The 18,082-nt window shown below is 42.5% G+C and overlaps 1 protein-coding gene across 2 annotated transcripts in view; it reads right to left on the bottom strand.

The window, feature by feature from the left end:
* LOC125751086 (neuronal migration protein doublecortin-like) overlaps positions 1-18,082 on the bottom strand; it is a 42,924-nt gene that overhangs the window by 6,690 nt on the left and 18,152 nt on the right. For both annotated transcript variants that reach the window (XM_049029605.1, XM_049029606.1), the window contains exon 4: positions 3,897-3,999. In XM_049029605.1, coding sequence (XP_048885562.1) covers positions 3,897-3,999 — 103 coding nt within the window. The remainder of the gene's footprint in view (positions 1-3,896; positions 4,000-18,082) is intronic.

Genomic DNA, 18,082 nt, shown 5'->3' with positions numbered 1-18,082 from the left:
AAGGATTCAGACTGTTACGATGATCAATATACAATTCACAGAGTCATTTTCCACCGAGAAGGCAAATATCTGGCCTTGACCAAAGCAGATGGTTAGAAGTTACTTTAATAACCCATGAACGTATTTATTGGGGTGGTGAATTTCAGAATTAATGGTACATTCTGAGGTTGCCTCATACACTGTATTTTCCGGGATTGTCTTGGAATTTGGCCCACTGTCCAAAAATAACTGCGGACTTCCTGTATTTGTGTCAAGCCTGGCTTTGGCCAATCAAAGGAATTCTTGTACAAACAGTACAGATGTTAGCTATAGTATAAACAACAAGTAAAAAGCCTATCATTAGCTTCAGAAAGAACCAACATGCACATAGTATGAGATTGTGGGTCTAAAGCTAACAATAAGTAAAACAAACTAAATATTATAGCAAAGCAAAGGCAATTTTTACTTAATAGTGCTAGAAACACGAAGTTGTTTAACGTGGAGAATTAGTCTGTGGTATGTGCAAGATTTTTAAAGAACTGAAGCATCCAGTCCATGTGCAACAACATCCATAAATGTGCCCATTTAAATATTAGTCTTAGGTCTTGCAAAAGATAAGCTGGAATGCAGCGCCCCCCCCCCCCCCAGATCCGAGCACAATGACCTGCATCTCTGTTACCCAAGTGAGGGCTCAGTCTCTGCTTCCCATCCCTCCCAGACATGACAACGTCACCATAAAAGCAGCTGCTTAATTTCATCAACAGTAAAACAAAAGAAACAGAACCTCACACTATAGTAGAATAATCCGATACAGGAAGACACGCTTAAATGACTGGGATGTAGATGAAGGCTGGATGGGGTCTGGATCGTCACGTTTTTGTAATCTGTGCCTGGCTGAATTTTTACACTGAACAAAAATATAAACGCAACACTTTTGTTTTTGCTCCCATTTTTTATGAGATGGACTTAAAGATCTACAATTCATTCCAGATACACAATATTACCATTTCTCTCAAACATTTCTCACAAATCAGTCTAAATGTGTGATAGTGAGCACTTCTGCTTTGCTGAGATAATCCATCCCACCTCACAGGTGTGCCACATCAAGATGCTGATCTGACATCATGGGTAGTGCACAGGTGTACCTTATACTGCCCACAATAAAAGGCCACCCTGGAATGTGCAGTTTTGTCTCACAGCAAAATGCCACAGATGCCACAAGCATTGAGGGAGCGTGCAATTGGCATGCGGACAGCAGGAATGTCAACCAGATCTGTTGCTCGTGCATTGAATGTTCATTTCTCAACCATAAGCCGTCTCCAAAGGCGTTTCAGAGAATATGGCAGTACATCCAACCGGCCTCACAACCGCAGACCACGTGTAACCACACCAGCCCAGGACCTCCACATCCAGCAGGTTCACCTCCAAGATCGTCTGAGACCAGCCACTCAGACAGATAATGCACGGCCCCATGTTGCAAGGATCTGTACACAGTTCTTGGAAGCTGAAAATGTCCCAGTTCTTGCATGGCCAGCATACTCACCGGACATGTCACCCGTTGAGCATGTTTGGGATGTGCTTGACCGGCGTATACGACAGCGTGTACCAGTTCCCACTAATATCCAACAACTTCGCACAGCCATTGAAGAGGAGTGGACCAACATTCCACAGGCCACAATTGACAATCTGATAAACTCTATGCGAAGAAGATGTGTTGCATTGCATGAGGCAAATGGTGGTCACACCAGATACTGACCGGTTCTGAGTCCCCAGACCCCCAATAAAGCAAAAAACTGCACATTCCAGGGTGGCCTTTTATTGTGGGCAGTATAAGGTACACCTGTGCACTACCCATGATGTCAGATCAGCATCTTGATGTGGCACACCTGTGAGGTGGGATGGATTATCTCAGCAAAGCAGAAGTGCTCACTATCACACATTTAGACTGATTTGTGAGAAATGTTTGAGAGAAATGGTAATATTGTGTATCTGGAATGAATTGTAGATCTTTAAGTCCATCTCATGAAAAATGGGAGCAGAAACAAGAGTGTTGCGTTTATATTTTTGTTCAGTATAGAAAAAGATTCAGCTTCACTAATGACAGCTCTAATTTGTGCAAAATGGTTTCTGAATATTATGTCTGCACAGATGCACAGTTTCGCTCTTTTTGACTGCAAAGCAGTAACACTGAGTGCGTCTGAATGATGAGTATGTCAGACTCAGCACATCTCAAGATCAGGGTTTGTGAAATACCGTGTTATACTTTATATCTGTGTTTAGTATTGCTGTGAATCTGCAGAAGTATTTCAGGTCTTATGGATTAGAAGCAGACGGCTTCCATGTGATGGAATTTGGCCACATGTTACAAGAAAGAAACACCATACCACCGTATGACAGGTATAAAAGATTGCTAACCTGCATCGCTTCTCTAATAGGCCATGGAAACAAACCTGCACCCTTTAGTCTTATTTCCCGGGGCTGTTCCTCCAAGGAGGCTAATAGCTGTGTTTTTCATCCCCTGCAAAAGGGTGTGCTCTTCCCAGCAGCCCTAAGGCGTACTCAGCAGGGGGGGGGGGGTTATAAAGGTTTTTTCTTAAAAACAAATGTGCAATTTCAAAAGCATGCAGGGCATGCAAACAAGGAGGAGCGGGAGTAGAGGGCAGAAGCTCATGTCCTTCGTCGGTTGTCGCAATTTAACGAACGGTGCAGCTGCTATATCAGACTGGTATATATATATATATATATATATATATATATATATATATCTGCAAGCCAGTGTAATGTTGCCGTAATGGGACCTCTGCAGTGTTCCCCTAATGCTAATTGCTCACTTGCCACGCTTCAGCATACGTAAGCATATTCTGCCTGAGTTATGAGACTCCCTGACGAAACAAAGAAAATCTCCAAAGCAGTATCAAAGCACATATATTTAAAATAATAATAATAAAACTGATGAATGTTAAAGCTTGGGGGGGGGGGGGGGGTCCTTCATCCTGCAAGGAAATAAGGGAATTTCTGCCCCTGACAGGGAGATGGTAACTGCTGTAACATCGCTGCCGCACCAGAAATCAAATGAAATCTTTGAGGATTGTGTGACGCCGTAAGAAAGAGGTGGGGGGGGGGGCACAGCAATGTAATCTGATGACGTGAGTGTGTACATTCCGAGATAAAGTCAGCTTAATTGCATTTTAACCATTTAATGAGAAGCAATAAAAGAAACATTTACTTGGAGAAATAACGTGTTTGTGGTCCACTGACTGTGCTAAGCGATAGGCAGAGGGATGCATGATTTGCTGGGTGATGTCAGGACTTCACAAAAACATATGGATTTACGTCACTTATAGATTTTTTGGATCTGGCACGTTTTTCCATGACAGACCAGTATCCCTTGACTGGTGTCCCACATGTCAAAATCTATCATTTAGTGGTCAAATCCAGGCAAATGTAATACAGAAGGCAGTGTGTCTGAAACTTGTATGTGCTGTTATTTGTTATGAAGATACATACTGTAATGCAGACAGAGCATACAGTGCACAGTACACTGTAACGCAGACAGAGCATACAGTGCACAGTATACTGTAAAGCAGACAGAGCATACAGTGCACAGTATACTGTAACGCAGACAGAGCATACAGTGCACAGTATACTGCAGCTTCTTCATAACAGAAGAAACTTATTATGGGTATGTCTGAAAAACACCACACCCCTGAACCGAATAGGTTGTCATGGAAACATTGATTGCTTTTAGAAGCAATGCAATGATTTTGTTAAGGGTTATTAAGTACCAGGAAAGTACTGAAGTACAGCAAATCCAAATTAGATAAAAACAATATCAGAACACAATACACATTTTATAGAGAACAGGAAGACTTATTGAAAGTATGGCCAAAGTCAAGCAGAGAATATTACTGCCCTACCATTCTCGTCCAATGAGAAGTCATCTTGAGCGTATCGAAACTTCTCTGGGCCGCAAGCAATAAAGACGTCATCATCACCGAAGAAGTCCTGGAGGCAAGTGATCTGTGTGTGGCAAAGAGCAACCAGGTTTAGGTAACACAGCCAATGACGTGGGACACCAGTCCAGAGGAAATCCAACCCACTTCCTGTTCGACAAAAAAGTAAATTGTCATCAATAAAATGACAGAGGTAAACACTCATTTCAATGGGTCACAATAATCTAGATTTTGATTCCATCCATCCATCCATTTTCCAAACCGCTTATCCTACTGGGTTGTGGGGGGTCCGGAGCCTATCCCAAAAGCAAAGGGCACGAGGCAGGGAACAACTCAGGATGGGGGGCCAGCCCATCCCAGGGCATACTCACACACCATTCACTCACACCTATGGGCAATTTTAGCAACTCCAATTAGCCTCAGCATGTTTTTGGACAGTGGGGGGAAACCGGAGTACCCGGAGGAAACCCCACGACGACATGGGGAGAACATGCAAACTCCACACACATGTGACCCAGGCGGAGACTTGAACCTGGGTCCCAGAGGTGCGAGACAACAGTGCTAACCACTGCACCACCATGCCGCCCCGATTTTGATTCCACTAAATCCTAAATCCAACAAACAACGTGGATGTCACCATTACTTTGCAGATTTTGAAGACTGGCTAATCACAGCAGCATTGGTCTGAAAATCCCAATTCTGTGGGTAATTACAAGTTGTGTTTTCCAGTATTATACAGTATAACTGCAATGCTGATGGATAATTCCTTGGATGTGATCACAAAACAAATATTCCCACAACTGCATCGCCGAGTACCTAAACCTGCTACTTCGCTTTTGGTGATGCTTAGCATGTGTGCTACTCCACACCCCTTTAATCCTGCAATCGCAAAGAGGGCCAGAAAACAAATGACTATAATTAGCAACGGGTTCAGGCTGCTCGTCCCCTTTTCCGGCTGCCAAGGTCTAATCCAGAACCCGCCAACTGTTCAGAAGTACCCAGCCCCTACGTAGTGAGTGATTTGAGGCCATGCTAATGCTGAGGTGATGAGATGCTTCAAGAGACGTTCTTGTGTATTATTGTGAATATGGAGATATATCGCAATGAGACTACATATCCCATGAGTCCAGTGGTCACCTGGTCAGGGATATGTAAAGTGTGTAGGCGGGGCTTCAATTGGGTGTACTGTATATGCTGGCGACCCCCTCCGGCTTCAGTTTCCCTTTTAGTGGGAAAGCTGTCAGGAGCGCATCTCTGTACTGAGCACGTGACGTAATAACGTTCTGTGTACTTCGGCCTCTGATGCCTTTACTTCACATTATGCCCCCCTCAGAGGACTCAACGCTCTTCACCAAAAAATACGTTATATTTCCATTGCTGCTGCCCATTAATTGGACTGACGACAAAGCAGGTCCACAGAATCCATTAGGACTGAGATATTTCTGTGATAATCAATTTGCTATTAGTCTGTATAATTGCTGTGAACAATGAGTTGCACTGATGGATTGCATATGTCTGACTCATGTCTTAAATAATAATGCAAGTAAAAATCGCCATCTTCAGAATGTAATTCAATGTTAAGAACCTGGCTGGCAGTTATTAATTGGATGTGTGATGGTCACTCAGCTGACCTTAGCTGAGGCTGGGTATGACTGCGTGATACATTGAGATAATCAGCTGCTACCAGCAACAGAGCTAAAGAAATGGATAAGCAATGATAACAGCACAATGTATCAGATACGGTAACCTGATTGAGCAGATGCCATTGATTCAGCAATCCATGGATCGCTGGATGTGTGTTAAGGTGTCGACTAGAACTCCAACTGAAACTGAAAGGTAGCAATTCAGTTCTTGAATCTTGAATCATGGTTCATTATTAATGTCTAGTTTGACGCCCATTTAAATGTGCATGTCCATGACATCCATCCCATTAGGCCTAATCCTGACATCGTGTTTGTCATTAAATAAAGCCAGCTGCTTGATTTATACAGTACACTGTTTCTGCGGTTTCTTCACCTTTATTGCATTCCTGTACATTTTTTTTAATTCAAATTAAATAATAGGCAAAGCCATAGAAAGCACACAGGAAAACCCTGTATGGAGGCTGATTTCCACCATTAGCCCTGATTACTGTAATCGGCAGCTTCTGGATTATCCTGACGCAGCATGCTGGGGCCTCGCTCACAGTGAGACTGCAGTAGCGCTTAGCTTTGGAACCTCAACAGATGCTGCTCTACGGCTATGCTTCATGACATAGCTGCAATAAGAACATAAGAACATAAGAACTATACAAACGAGAGGAGGCCATTCGGCCCATCAAGCTCGCTTGGGGAGAACTAAACTAATAGCTCAGAGTCGTTAAAATCTTATCTAGCTCTGATTTAAAGGAACCCAAGGATTCAGCTTGCACTACATTATCAGGAAGGCTATTCCATACTCTGACTACACGCTGTGTAAAGAAGTGCTTCCTTAAATCCAGCTTGAAATGTTCTCCCGCTAATTTCCACCTATGGCCACGAGTTCGTGTATTTAAACTAATGCTGAAGTAACTATTTGGTTGAACAGCATCCAAACCTGTTAGAATCTTATATACCTGGATCATGTCCCCCCTAAGTCTCCTTTGCTTGAGACTGAACAGATTTAGCTCAAGTAACCGTTCCTATAGTAGAGCATTATGCTTATAATGCAAAGGTTGTGAGGTCAAATCCCAAGTTATGCACATAACTTGTAACTCCTCCCTCCACTATAAGTTACTTTAGATAAATGTGTGAGGTAGTGCCATAATATTACTTTTGGTATATGTTTTATACTGTATATATACATTCACTTTGGTTGCATTTTTATCATATTAAAATATCCTCTTTTGAATATTTCCTATATTTGCAATTCAAAAGTACTTTGCCACATAGAAATAAAATGAAGACGTGATTCTTCGGTAAGTTTACGAAGTCATTCTCAGTATGGTAACAGTGATGCTGTGTTGAGTTCACTTTCTAAAAGCCACTATAAGCTGACCTCTCCACTATGGGACCACATGGCGAAACAAAGTATCACCGTGGAAACAAACATGGTAAAAAAAAAAGACATTTAGCCATCGTGTTGGAACGTCAGTAGGTCATGAAGAGCAGCAGTTAGGGAAAGAAAGCAAGACCCTTAACTATTAATTGATTTTCGGATAGATGACACCACATATATTCCACAGAGCAAAATGTCAATTCTGATACAAACCGAGAGATGGAAGAGTCCTATTCCATCTGACTTTTTATCATTAATGTTTGAAAACATTTTATTCAAGAATATTGGCATTCAATACAATTGACGTTAAACTCCAGTAAATAAAACAATTTGCCTTTGGGATTCATGCAAGGAGGCACATATATGATTTCTGCTTCTGTGACTAGTTTTCTCGTGTTTTTATTTGTTGTGCTAATCTTGTTTTTATCGGTAAATATGAAGAACAGTACATTAATTAATCGGTAGGATTAAATGTATGAACACCAGCTATGATGACATATAAGTACCATATTCTATACTATTAGTGAGTGTATGTCTTCTGATTCAATCTCTTAGCATTAACTGTGCCTGTCAGATAAAAAAAAAAAAATAATGGAAAAAAAAACCATCTGTTAACCTGAAAGTGATGGGAACATCTCTTTGCTGTCACCAGCCTTGGTAATCCTAGCAAACTTCAGCACTCTGGAAAAATTGAAAGCGATTAGTCTTGCTTTCATTAGCAGACAGGGAACCGCAGGTGTGGGGGATTAGCATGCGGAAGGGGCCTCATAGCGTAGACGCAAACGCACACTCACATGCTCACTCTTATTCTCCTTAGGGTCCTCGTTGCAGGCAGATTTCATTCCGCCGTTTCTATGCGTTAGATATTTCCATACGTCAGGATTTAGGATGGGAGTTCTGTCCTCCTGGCTTTTACAGGCAGTAACTAGAGCATTAAAAATGGCAGCCAGCCTGCTACTGTACGTCACCACGTACCATGCAGATTTCTGCGAGGGGCGGCCTGGGCGGCTACGGCACTGCCATGCAAACAGGCACCACACAGAGAGCACCTTACCTACAGTGCGGAAAGCCCCAGTGACCCAGCTCTGGGCCACTGTCACTCAGAAGCTAAGATACTGGGAAGGGGGGAGCGGGGGGGGAGGTGCTGGAATGAGTACTATCCTGCAAGGAGACTGTGTATATCATACAGAATAATCTCAGTCATATTTCATCTGGATCTGGCAGCACACTGGACATGCAGCTAGACTGCAAATGAAATCATCGTCTCCGTCCCTGTATTCCTGTGCTGTTTCCACCCACAATCCCTAGACATGCTGTTTAGAAGGACACGTGCCTCTCATCAAATGAATATGTATTTATATTTTGTGTTACGTTCAGGTGCACTCTACCTCATACACCATTATTCACCGTGACCCCTGGAAAAACTACTTGTGGAGAGGAAATATATACGTGAATATTCCATAGAAAAACTATTAAGCCCAGGCTGCATAAAACGTCCTGTCAACGCCAGAGCTTAACTCTGGGCACAAAGACTACTGGGCTACCAGAATCCTGGCTGACACTACTTTTGAGAAATCGCGTACCTTTCAGGCATCAAACTGGGCCAAATTACTGGCTGAGGCAGGGGAAACAATGGATGAATATAAAGAGTTCTGGAAAAAGCAAGGGAAGCAAGCCATTTGGAAGGACTACAAATGCTAAATTTGGCTACGCAATCACAGGTTTTAAGTAATTTAAGAAAGCTTGGAAAAGTTTACTGCCGTCTTACTCGCACTTCACAGTTAACGCCAGCAGGGGGTGTCAGCGATGCTAAGTACAGCTGGATCTGTGTGCTACACAGGATATGCTGTAGCCTCGGAGGAACGTGCAGCCACGGCTGTCCTGCATGTGTGAATGCCAGCCGTCAGCTCTCTGGTGTCCTTTCTCCCACGCCCCCACTGCCATATTCCCCACCCCCCTCCGCCACCCCCGGCCACAGAACCAAAACCCGATCCCTGCCTTGCCAGCTGTCCGGCCCACCTGCCACCTGGCCCTTGACAGATACTGCATTACCGCTAAGCGATTCAAGGCCTCCTCACAAGTCCCACGACCCAAAAGCAGCGTCTCTGCATTTAATACAGCCATATAGATTCTTCCAGAAACATTAGTACATATGCATAGTAAATGATGCTTTTGTTTTAGCAGTGAATATGTCATCCATTGGCCTGCAGCTTCCTTTGTACCGAAATGAATGGCCGGGTAGTTAATGCGGCAGAAAGGCTGTGCTGGTATTACTGAGGGTCTGCTGGCTACTTTGTAACATGGGGAGCAGGACCTCGGGCTGAAGAGCAGAATAGCATCAATAGGAATCCAATTGAAGAAGAAACACAAAAGGACGAGCAGAAAAAGAAACATTTTTCTCTTTGAATATAATTAATTTGATTCTAATTCTCTGATTAATATACAGAAAACGGGTAATTGTAATCTAACCCAAAATTAACTGGGATACTTTAACACCAAATGGTACATCGATAGGGAATACATGAATGGTAGAGAGTGTATAAATTAGATATTCCTGAGAATAATTCCTTTCAAAGAGAATTTGCAAGACTTTAACCAGAAGTGTGCACTAATCACCTTTGTTTTCCCAAATAACCAGTAAGGGGCATTTATACAGGTGAAAACTGAAGGTACACGACTTCAGAAAAGCAGACTGAAATATATAAGGCAGTAGAGGGCAGGTAGCAAATGTACTGTATACCTCTTTAGTGTAAATCATGTTTGTCTTAATGTGTAACTTTAGTTCAGAAAAAAAAATAATATAATAATGATAATAATAATAAAAAAATAATACCGTACAGAATTCTTATGAGTGGACGCAAAATGTCACATAACGAACAAAAATGTGATGTCATAGATTTTGTCATAGATGATGTCATAGTTGATGTCATAGTTGATGTCATAGATGTTCTGATCCGATGGAATTCTTTTCGCTAATTCAAAACTGAAGAGAGTCATTGTTCCTGGGTCTTTAGGCATTTATTTCGGGAGTGATGATTCTGCATCCTGCTGACCTTAACGCACATACAGTATACGATGCACATATGGCCTATTATTTTGTCTCCCTATAGGGTGCCAACAAATTACTTATGCAAAGGCACAAAGTGCCAGCACACGACGTGTGCAATGCCACTCTTACCAATTAATTATAATTCTGATTCAGGCGACTAGGGGGGCACTGTACCCCTTGCCCCCCCCACTCCCCCAAGTCAGCATCCTAATTACAAGCCAACAAATTAGCCCTATATTGTATATTGTATATTTTGCATATAAAGTTCTAGAGATTATTATTCAGCCTAAGTAGCAGGATGGACAATGTAAATTTAGGAAAGGCAGCACTTGGAGAATTATCTGGAAAAGGACATACTAAAGCAGTAAGTAGGTACTTCAGAGATTCAGCAAAGTAATTAATTTGGGAATGAATGAATGCACCATGGCCAGCCGTCCATCTCTCTCCCAGCCATTTATCCAGTACGGGGTCAGCCTGCTGGGGGGGGTCAAGTTGGAACCTCTCCCAGTCAGCATAGGGCACAAGGCTTGCTAAAGCCTGGACAGGTTACAGTCCAGCACACACACACACACACACATATACATACACACACACACACACAGACCTGTACTCATATCTTTGTGGGGCTCTCCATTCATTTCTATGGGCAAAAACCCTAATCCAAACATGATTATCCCTACCCAGCCCTAACCTTAACCATAAGTAGAAGAAATTTGGTATTTTTAGTTTTTTGATCGCAGTCACAGATTTTTATAAAATTGAATTTCCCTGACAAAGTGGTCCCCACAACATCAAAATAACTGGTTTTTATAACATTGTGGGGACATTTGGATATCTGGGCCACACACACACAGACACACAGAACAGGCAATGTAATGACACCAGTTAGCCTGACTGCTTATCGATGGTATGTGGGAGAAAGCCAGAATACCCAGAGAGAAAACGTCCACTGCACACACACACACACACACACAAGCATACACACACACGAACACAGGCATACACACACACAGACAGCTACACACACGAACTACCACCCACTGAGTCACTGATATGTGTGTATATTCCAGGATACCCAAGTCCGCATTGTGATGAAAGGCTCAGAAACAACACACATCATCAAGCGATTTTTAATAGTGCAGTACCGGGTGCTAATGTTATTCACAAAGGTTTTTTACTGCTCCATACAAAGACCGTCAGCTGGTACTCTCTTGGCGAGGAGTGAAAAGGCAGAGCCGTACCTCTCATCTGGAAAAGAGGCTAAACTCTCATTCCATTCTAAAGACACGGCTTTCCAAGCTGTCTCAGCGTGTACCATTAACTTCCTAAATTCCTTCACTACATTAGAAATGACGCTCTAAGCAAATGGGTGACGCTCTGTAATAATTTACACGATGGACCATACCGGCTCTTCACACCCACTGCGAGCTCTGCCTCTGAACGGTCTGACGGGCATTAAAGCAATGTCGGCCACATTTCATGGCCATCTGAGTCACCGGATCTCAGCTCAACCAGGAGGCTCTGGAGCACTGCCTGAGACTGCGATTTCCACCACCATCGACAAAACACCAAATGATGGAATTTCTAGTGGAAGGAGAACGCAGACGCACCCCTTCACTGCCATTCCAGACACGAGTGAAATCCATGCCAAGGCACTTTGAAGTAGCAGGCGTTATACATCAGTGTTTCATTCATCTGGGCAGCCAGCTACACAATTAGCTAATGAACAGGCCAAGTTTGTGACTGTTTAGAAGTAATATTCTTTAGTGCTAATGTTGAATATGAATTAACTATATTTATATATAAATTAATACATAAATACATATAGTATGTGCATGTCTGGTCATGTACGTATTGCATAGTGGTAATATTTGGTCCCCACAATGCGGAAAAAATTTCTTAAAACTATTTTATAAAAATCTGTGAACGCAAATACAAATACACTGGAGAATGAAACAATAATTCATACAGCCAAGGTTTCTTAGGAAATGAAGTCCAGATTTTTTTTGGCACTCAGAATGCCAAAAGAAATATAAGGAAATCAACCAATATATAATGTTAGCTAATTTGTCTGTGTGTGTGATTATTGTATACAGTCATTGTGAGTCATTTGCCTGTGCTGTTGTGCAGCAAAATAAGACCAGTCAGTTATTTTTTGGTTAGCTGCTCAAATTCTAGGGTACTGAGCCCGAAGAAAAACACTTTACAGACGTATAATAAAACACTATTGATTGACTTAAAACCTGAAAGGTAATAAATAAAGGTAAATGTTGCATATAAGTTTTAGCCAAAGTAAAATGGACAAACGCATCACATGTCATCAAAAATCAAGAATGTTATATGCAGGCAAAGTCGGACTCGCAAGTTCCACAGAATTCTGTTCTAGACATTTCCTAAAGACAGACGGCTCTACAACCTTCAAAATCATCAACGGCCGCTAATAGTCAAGTCTACAGTGTAAAACATTTCAATACCATGACAAAAGAAATGTTTCCACACGCCCATTACTGGGAAACTGCATGTAAAAAATGAACCTATTAATTCTAAATATAACTCAGCTTAGTGGCTATCACTCAAAGTCCCAGGATGTTCCTTAATTTAATAAAGACAATTGTAGATTTTGTAATCCGATGAAACGCTACTTCTTTAGATGTGGGTTTTTCCATTTCAGAGATGTGTCTTGAAATTAGTCGTAACCATCATCCCAAATCAAAACATAAAGTGTTAACACCCATGAGATTTGAAGACATTCCACATGACGACGACAAATATAAAATTATAAGAAATATTAATTAGGTTTACTTAAGCTATTTCAGTTACGTAAAATCCTTAACATACCACATCTATAATTAATTACTAGCAGATTATAAATACTAAATAATTACTAAACTCGATTTACATAAATTAGGACATGGAAATGCCACATTGAGCACGGGATGTACAGCAGAGCATTAGCGTGCAGCAGAAATAGCAGAGATTCATTTAATGATTCATATTTTCAAATGAATCTCATTCAGTGGTTAATACTGGCCATTTTGTCCCTTATCACTCAACACTGTTAGCATATGAAAGATTATCTTAGGTTTAGATTAGATAGGTTTACTTTATCTAGGATATCTGCAAGGCTGAAATATATATCTCAGAATGCTTCTGCAAGAGCACTTCTGTATATTCACCTCTTTGATATCCCACATGTAAAACAAATCATGGCATTTTATGAATTTGGTTATACAATGTCTTCCCTTCTCCACAAGTTACAGAATACTTTGGAATTGCTAAGGTTAATTTCCATTCAGTTCAAATACAGTTAGCCTTAGACCATGTGGATAATGTATAATATCTAATTATGGCATTAATATGGTTAATCAGAAGATTATATATGCAGTAATTTAAAAGCCCAGTTCAGAAAGTCTTTCCAGCAGAAGCCAGTTGAGAGATTAGTGAATGTTCCACGATATCTTAACATGCCAGTTTTCAAATTCCAGTCATACTTCACGTTGTGTGTAAAATTCCTGGACAACTGCAAATGTTCCCAGTTTCTACTTACACCGGCACTCTACTAAAACAGTTGTCTCCGCATACAGAAATGTGCGACTGCCAACAATTGCTGCCACTATTAATGGGGGCGACCTGTGGCTTCTGTGCTGTGCCCATGATCAAAAGATCACTGGTTCAAAACCCATGGTCAGCAGAGTGATTCCACCATTGGACCGAGAAGCGAGGCCTTTAACCCTAATTGCTCCAGAGACTAGATAACCCTGCTTTCTCAACTGCATGTTCCTTTGCATAAAAGCACATGCAAAATAAATACAATGTATAAAATTACAGATGAGAAGCCACACTAAATTTTAGACCTTCTCATGTTCTATCTACCTCAAACAATCATGTTGTAATAGAAATTGAAGCTGCCTTGAAAAGTGATGTCATGGTGTCATGTGATTACAAACTGAACACTGCCTGATCATCATGCAACTACGATGCAAAGGTTCCCCACACCTTCAGATTCAATTGCAGTGGAGAACCACAGTGAGATCTGCATTGAGCACACATTTAACGGTGTGCTGATCAGAGTCGTGAGTTTATTCAGTCACCAACCAACCGTACGATTCGGTGAGTAAATGAATCCTCTGACCCAATCAGTTTTGACCCAGAAGAAATCATGCAAATTGATGCAGAATAAACAAAACAGGCACTGCAGCATGTTGACTTACAGATATAGAACAAGCAGATAGGAAGCCATGGACCTTGGTACTACAAGCGCACAGAGAAAACAGGACAGGGAGATAAAATGGAAGCTTATGGAAGCCTTACTGCATGATTCCCATGCTGGATAATATAAGAAAATATATATAACTGGCCCTCTGCCTTTGAGGCAGCAAATGAAAGTTTTTCGGTATTTGAAAATTATATATAATAATGGCACAGGGATAATGTGACTAAGGGGCGGCATGGTGATGCAGTGGTTAGCACTGTCCCCTCACACCTGTGGGACCCGTGTTCAAGTCTCCGCCTGGGTTACATGTGTGTGGAGTTTGCATGTTCTCCCCATGTTGTCGTGGGGTTTCCTCCAGGTACTCCGGTTTCCCCCCACAGTCCAAAAACATGCTGAGGCTAATTGGACTTGCTAAATTGCCTATAGGTGTACATGCGTGAGTGAATGGTGTGTGAGTGTGCCCTGCGATGGGCTGGCCCCCCACCCTGGGTTGTTCCCTGCCTTGTGCCCATTGCTTCCGGGATAGACTCTGGACCCCCCGCGACCCAGTAGGATAAGCAGTTTGGAAAATGGATGGATGGATGGATAATGTGACTGAGCTGTCTCTCTGGGCAGCAACATTACCTGAAGCCTTGGGTCTTCGTGCATTGAATATCACCTCTACTGTGTGTGTGTGTGTGTGTGTGTGTGTAGTTCTCCCCATTGACATGCAGAATTTCCTTCCACAGTTCAAAGTCATGCATTTAGGCTGACTGGCATCTCTAAACGTGTATGTGTGCCCTGTGGTAGGCGGGCATCTCCTCCAAGCCAAACCCCTGTGTGTTGTGCCCTTTCTGGAATAGGCTCCAAGCCTCCGGTGGCCATGTCCAGGAAAAGCTGATGGAAAGTGGATAGATGGGTGACATCATGGCGGAGGATTTATGCCCCGAGAAACGATTATGTGCAGTGCACATTCTCAGAGGCTGCTCAAAGGTGTTTTCCTTTTATAATGGAATTTCTCTTGGCTTTACTTGTGTTTCCTTTCTTTTTACAAGGTAGAACCTTTCTTTTGAATTTGCAAGCATAATATTACATTTACAGGACCACAGGAAATAACTTCAAGCAGGTGTTAAACCAGTGCATGGCTGGGAGGATTTTATACTTTATTTAATATAACCCACAGCACGATGGAAATGGCCAAGAAACGAAAGCCTGAAGGATAGAAACATGGACAAAAGGATTTATCAGAGGCTTTTTCTCACATCAAGTTTTTGAAGTTTTTGCCATTAAAACACGAAAAAACTCAAGGATTTATTCAAATTGCTTTGGGAAGGATCACATGGATAGCAGTGAAATACACTCGCAGCCTGTTGGAAGCAGTGGCTGCTGAATGGAAACTGATGTCATACACCTGCTCCGAAGCAACTGCAGTTGGCTCAGAGTCTCTGCTTTGCAGCTGGCCATCACCAAGAAAACAACCAACTCATCAAAAGTAATATATTTGGCTATGGGGACACATTATTGGCATTCCATCCATTTCGTGTCAAACCCCGTTCACTCAGTACTACCTGTGGGGAGGGGGTGAGTGGCAGGTAAGGGACACTGGCAACTCAAGATTTTACATTTTATCACAAGAACTAAATGTTAGTTCAATTCCATTCAATTCAATTCAAAATTCAAGCTTAAGTGAGGGTGAGGACACAATAACAGAACCATGTGAAAAGGACTTTAACTTTGAAGTAAGTAAATCACAATTACAGGCGCAGCTGCAAAGGTGAGTCGCATTGGGTTAGATGCCCATTAGCACCAGCATTAGCCTGTAAAATAAGTCTGACAATGAGAACTTTGATATATTTTCAAAGAGATATAAGGCAACCAACAGAGTTCCAAAGAGGAGAGTCGGTGCTTGAGCTGCAGGTGCGTCAACCACAAAAAATGCTGCGTTATTTAATTTGTGAAAGGCAACAGTCTCAAAAATCACAATGGGATATTGACGCGGTCGAGGCTCATGGAGATGGACTGCCGGGCACTTAGATGGAGATTTGCTAAATATCATAAAAATTACCACAGAACTGCATCATCCTTCATACTTCTTTTGAGATATCAACTCGGGGTAATCCATAACAGTATGGGTGGCTGTCTCGTGGAAGACATTCAGTCAAATGGTTGTTCTCCATGGTTGGATAAAGGCCAAGGAATTCTACAGGATTACATCTACCCTAATGAATGAAATATCTGTAAAATCTGTAAAATGTGCCTGCAAAGCGAGGCATAAATAACGTATCATTTTTCAAAATTGTTTTTCGATTCTTAATGCTGGCAATCTAGTGTAAGTAAGAGTCAAAGGACATTAAGGTCAAATGCATCTGGCTCCCCTAACAGAATAACTGATCCCAGTGTGTGTGTGTGTGTGTGTGTGTGTGTCCAGCTGAAATAGTCTGGAACCTCCACTATTCCGTGACAAAGTGCACCGTTTTCCAAATGAAAATGCCAGTCACCAAAAGGACCATCTTTGATTGGACACTGAATCTCCCGTATTAGCCCATGGTTCAGTGGGCAATTATGACTGACAGCCCCTGATGGCCCAAATAAGAGTCCTTTTTATGCCAATGGGAGGAGGACAGTCAGCATGGGCTCAGCATGGACCTGGAATAGTATGTGCAAGCTGGCTGGCTACCAGCGGCCATGGGTACAAGGTCTCCCTTCAGGTGTTTACCCTGCATACACAATACCAACTAAATCATACGGCGGAAATTGTTTAGCAGAGAAGCACATCTGCTGCCTTCAGCCCCCTGACAAACAAATAACACTGCATGAAGAACAGCCAAACTCAGAGAACAAAATCGATACTGAAGGCATCTCAAAGATCATCACGGACAGCTTAATATGTCCAGCACATTTCCGTGCATCCACACAAATATGCACAAGTAAATGGTGAAAGACTGACAATATGGAGAATAGAAGTTATTGACGTAGGTAATTGCAGCACATCATAAATATAGGCGCGCACAACATTTCCAGGAAGTGGTGGCGGACAGACCGACCCAACCCCAGCTGGACTCCCTTTGAGCTGCGGATGCAGTCTCCTAGCAACCAGTCACACCAGCCGTCAGAAAGGAGCGGGGAGATAAGGTGCACTGCAGTACTGGGGATGTGGGGGGGGGGGGGGATCGACATTAAGATTCTCTCTGCAATAGCAAGCCTGCACAGGAGCGAAGGCACAGACCCAGAAACGCGGAGTTGGCATTTGAAGAGCAGCAGGCTGGGTGTGAGCTGCAGGGTGTGAGCTGCAAGGTCACTAGAAGGGTGTAAATGGGGAAGGGGGGGGGAGCGTTCACTAGTGATGGGCAGGACCAAGTAAAAAGAGGAAAGTCACAGATATTTTAAAATAATTCACCAATAAAGACAGACTACCAAGATCCACTAATCATTTACACAGATCAGTCATAACATTAAAACCACCTGCCTAATATTGGGTTGGCCCCCTCGTGCCGTCAAAATAGCTCTGATCCATCAAGACATGGACTCCACAAGACCTCGGAAGTTCTCCTGTGCTATCTGGCACCAAGACATTAGCAGCAGATCCTGTTAGTTGCATAGTGTGGCCTCCATGGATCAAGCTTATTTGTCCAGCAGGTCCCACAGATGCTCGATCTCAGTTGGTGTACCCGCTCTGCAAGAATGTTTAGTTAGGCGGTTCATGTAAAAGTAACATCCACACGAATGGCAGGACCCAAGGTCTTGCAGCAGAAAATTTCCCAGAGCATCACACTGCCTCCACCGGTTGGCCTTCCTCTGACCACTTTTGTATACCAGGTACATCAAGACCGGCATTTTGTATGTAGTCTAACCATTACAATCTGGCCCTTGTCAAGGTCTCTCAGATCCTTACAC

This window comes from Brienomyrus brachyistius, chromosome 10, assembly GCF_023856365.1.
Source record: "Brienomyrus brachyistius isolate T26 chromosome 10, BBRACH_0.4, whole genome shotgun sequence".
NCBI classification, from domain to species: Eukaryota; Metazoa; Chordata; class Actinopteri; order Osteoglossiformes; family Mormyridae; genus Brienomyrus; species Brienomyrus brachyistius.
Note: the sequence above shows the minus strand (reverse complement) of the source record. Positions and strands in the feature narration are given on the sequence as shown.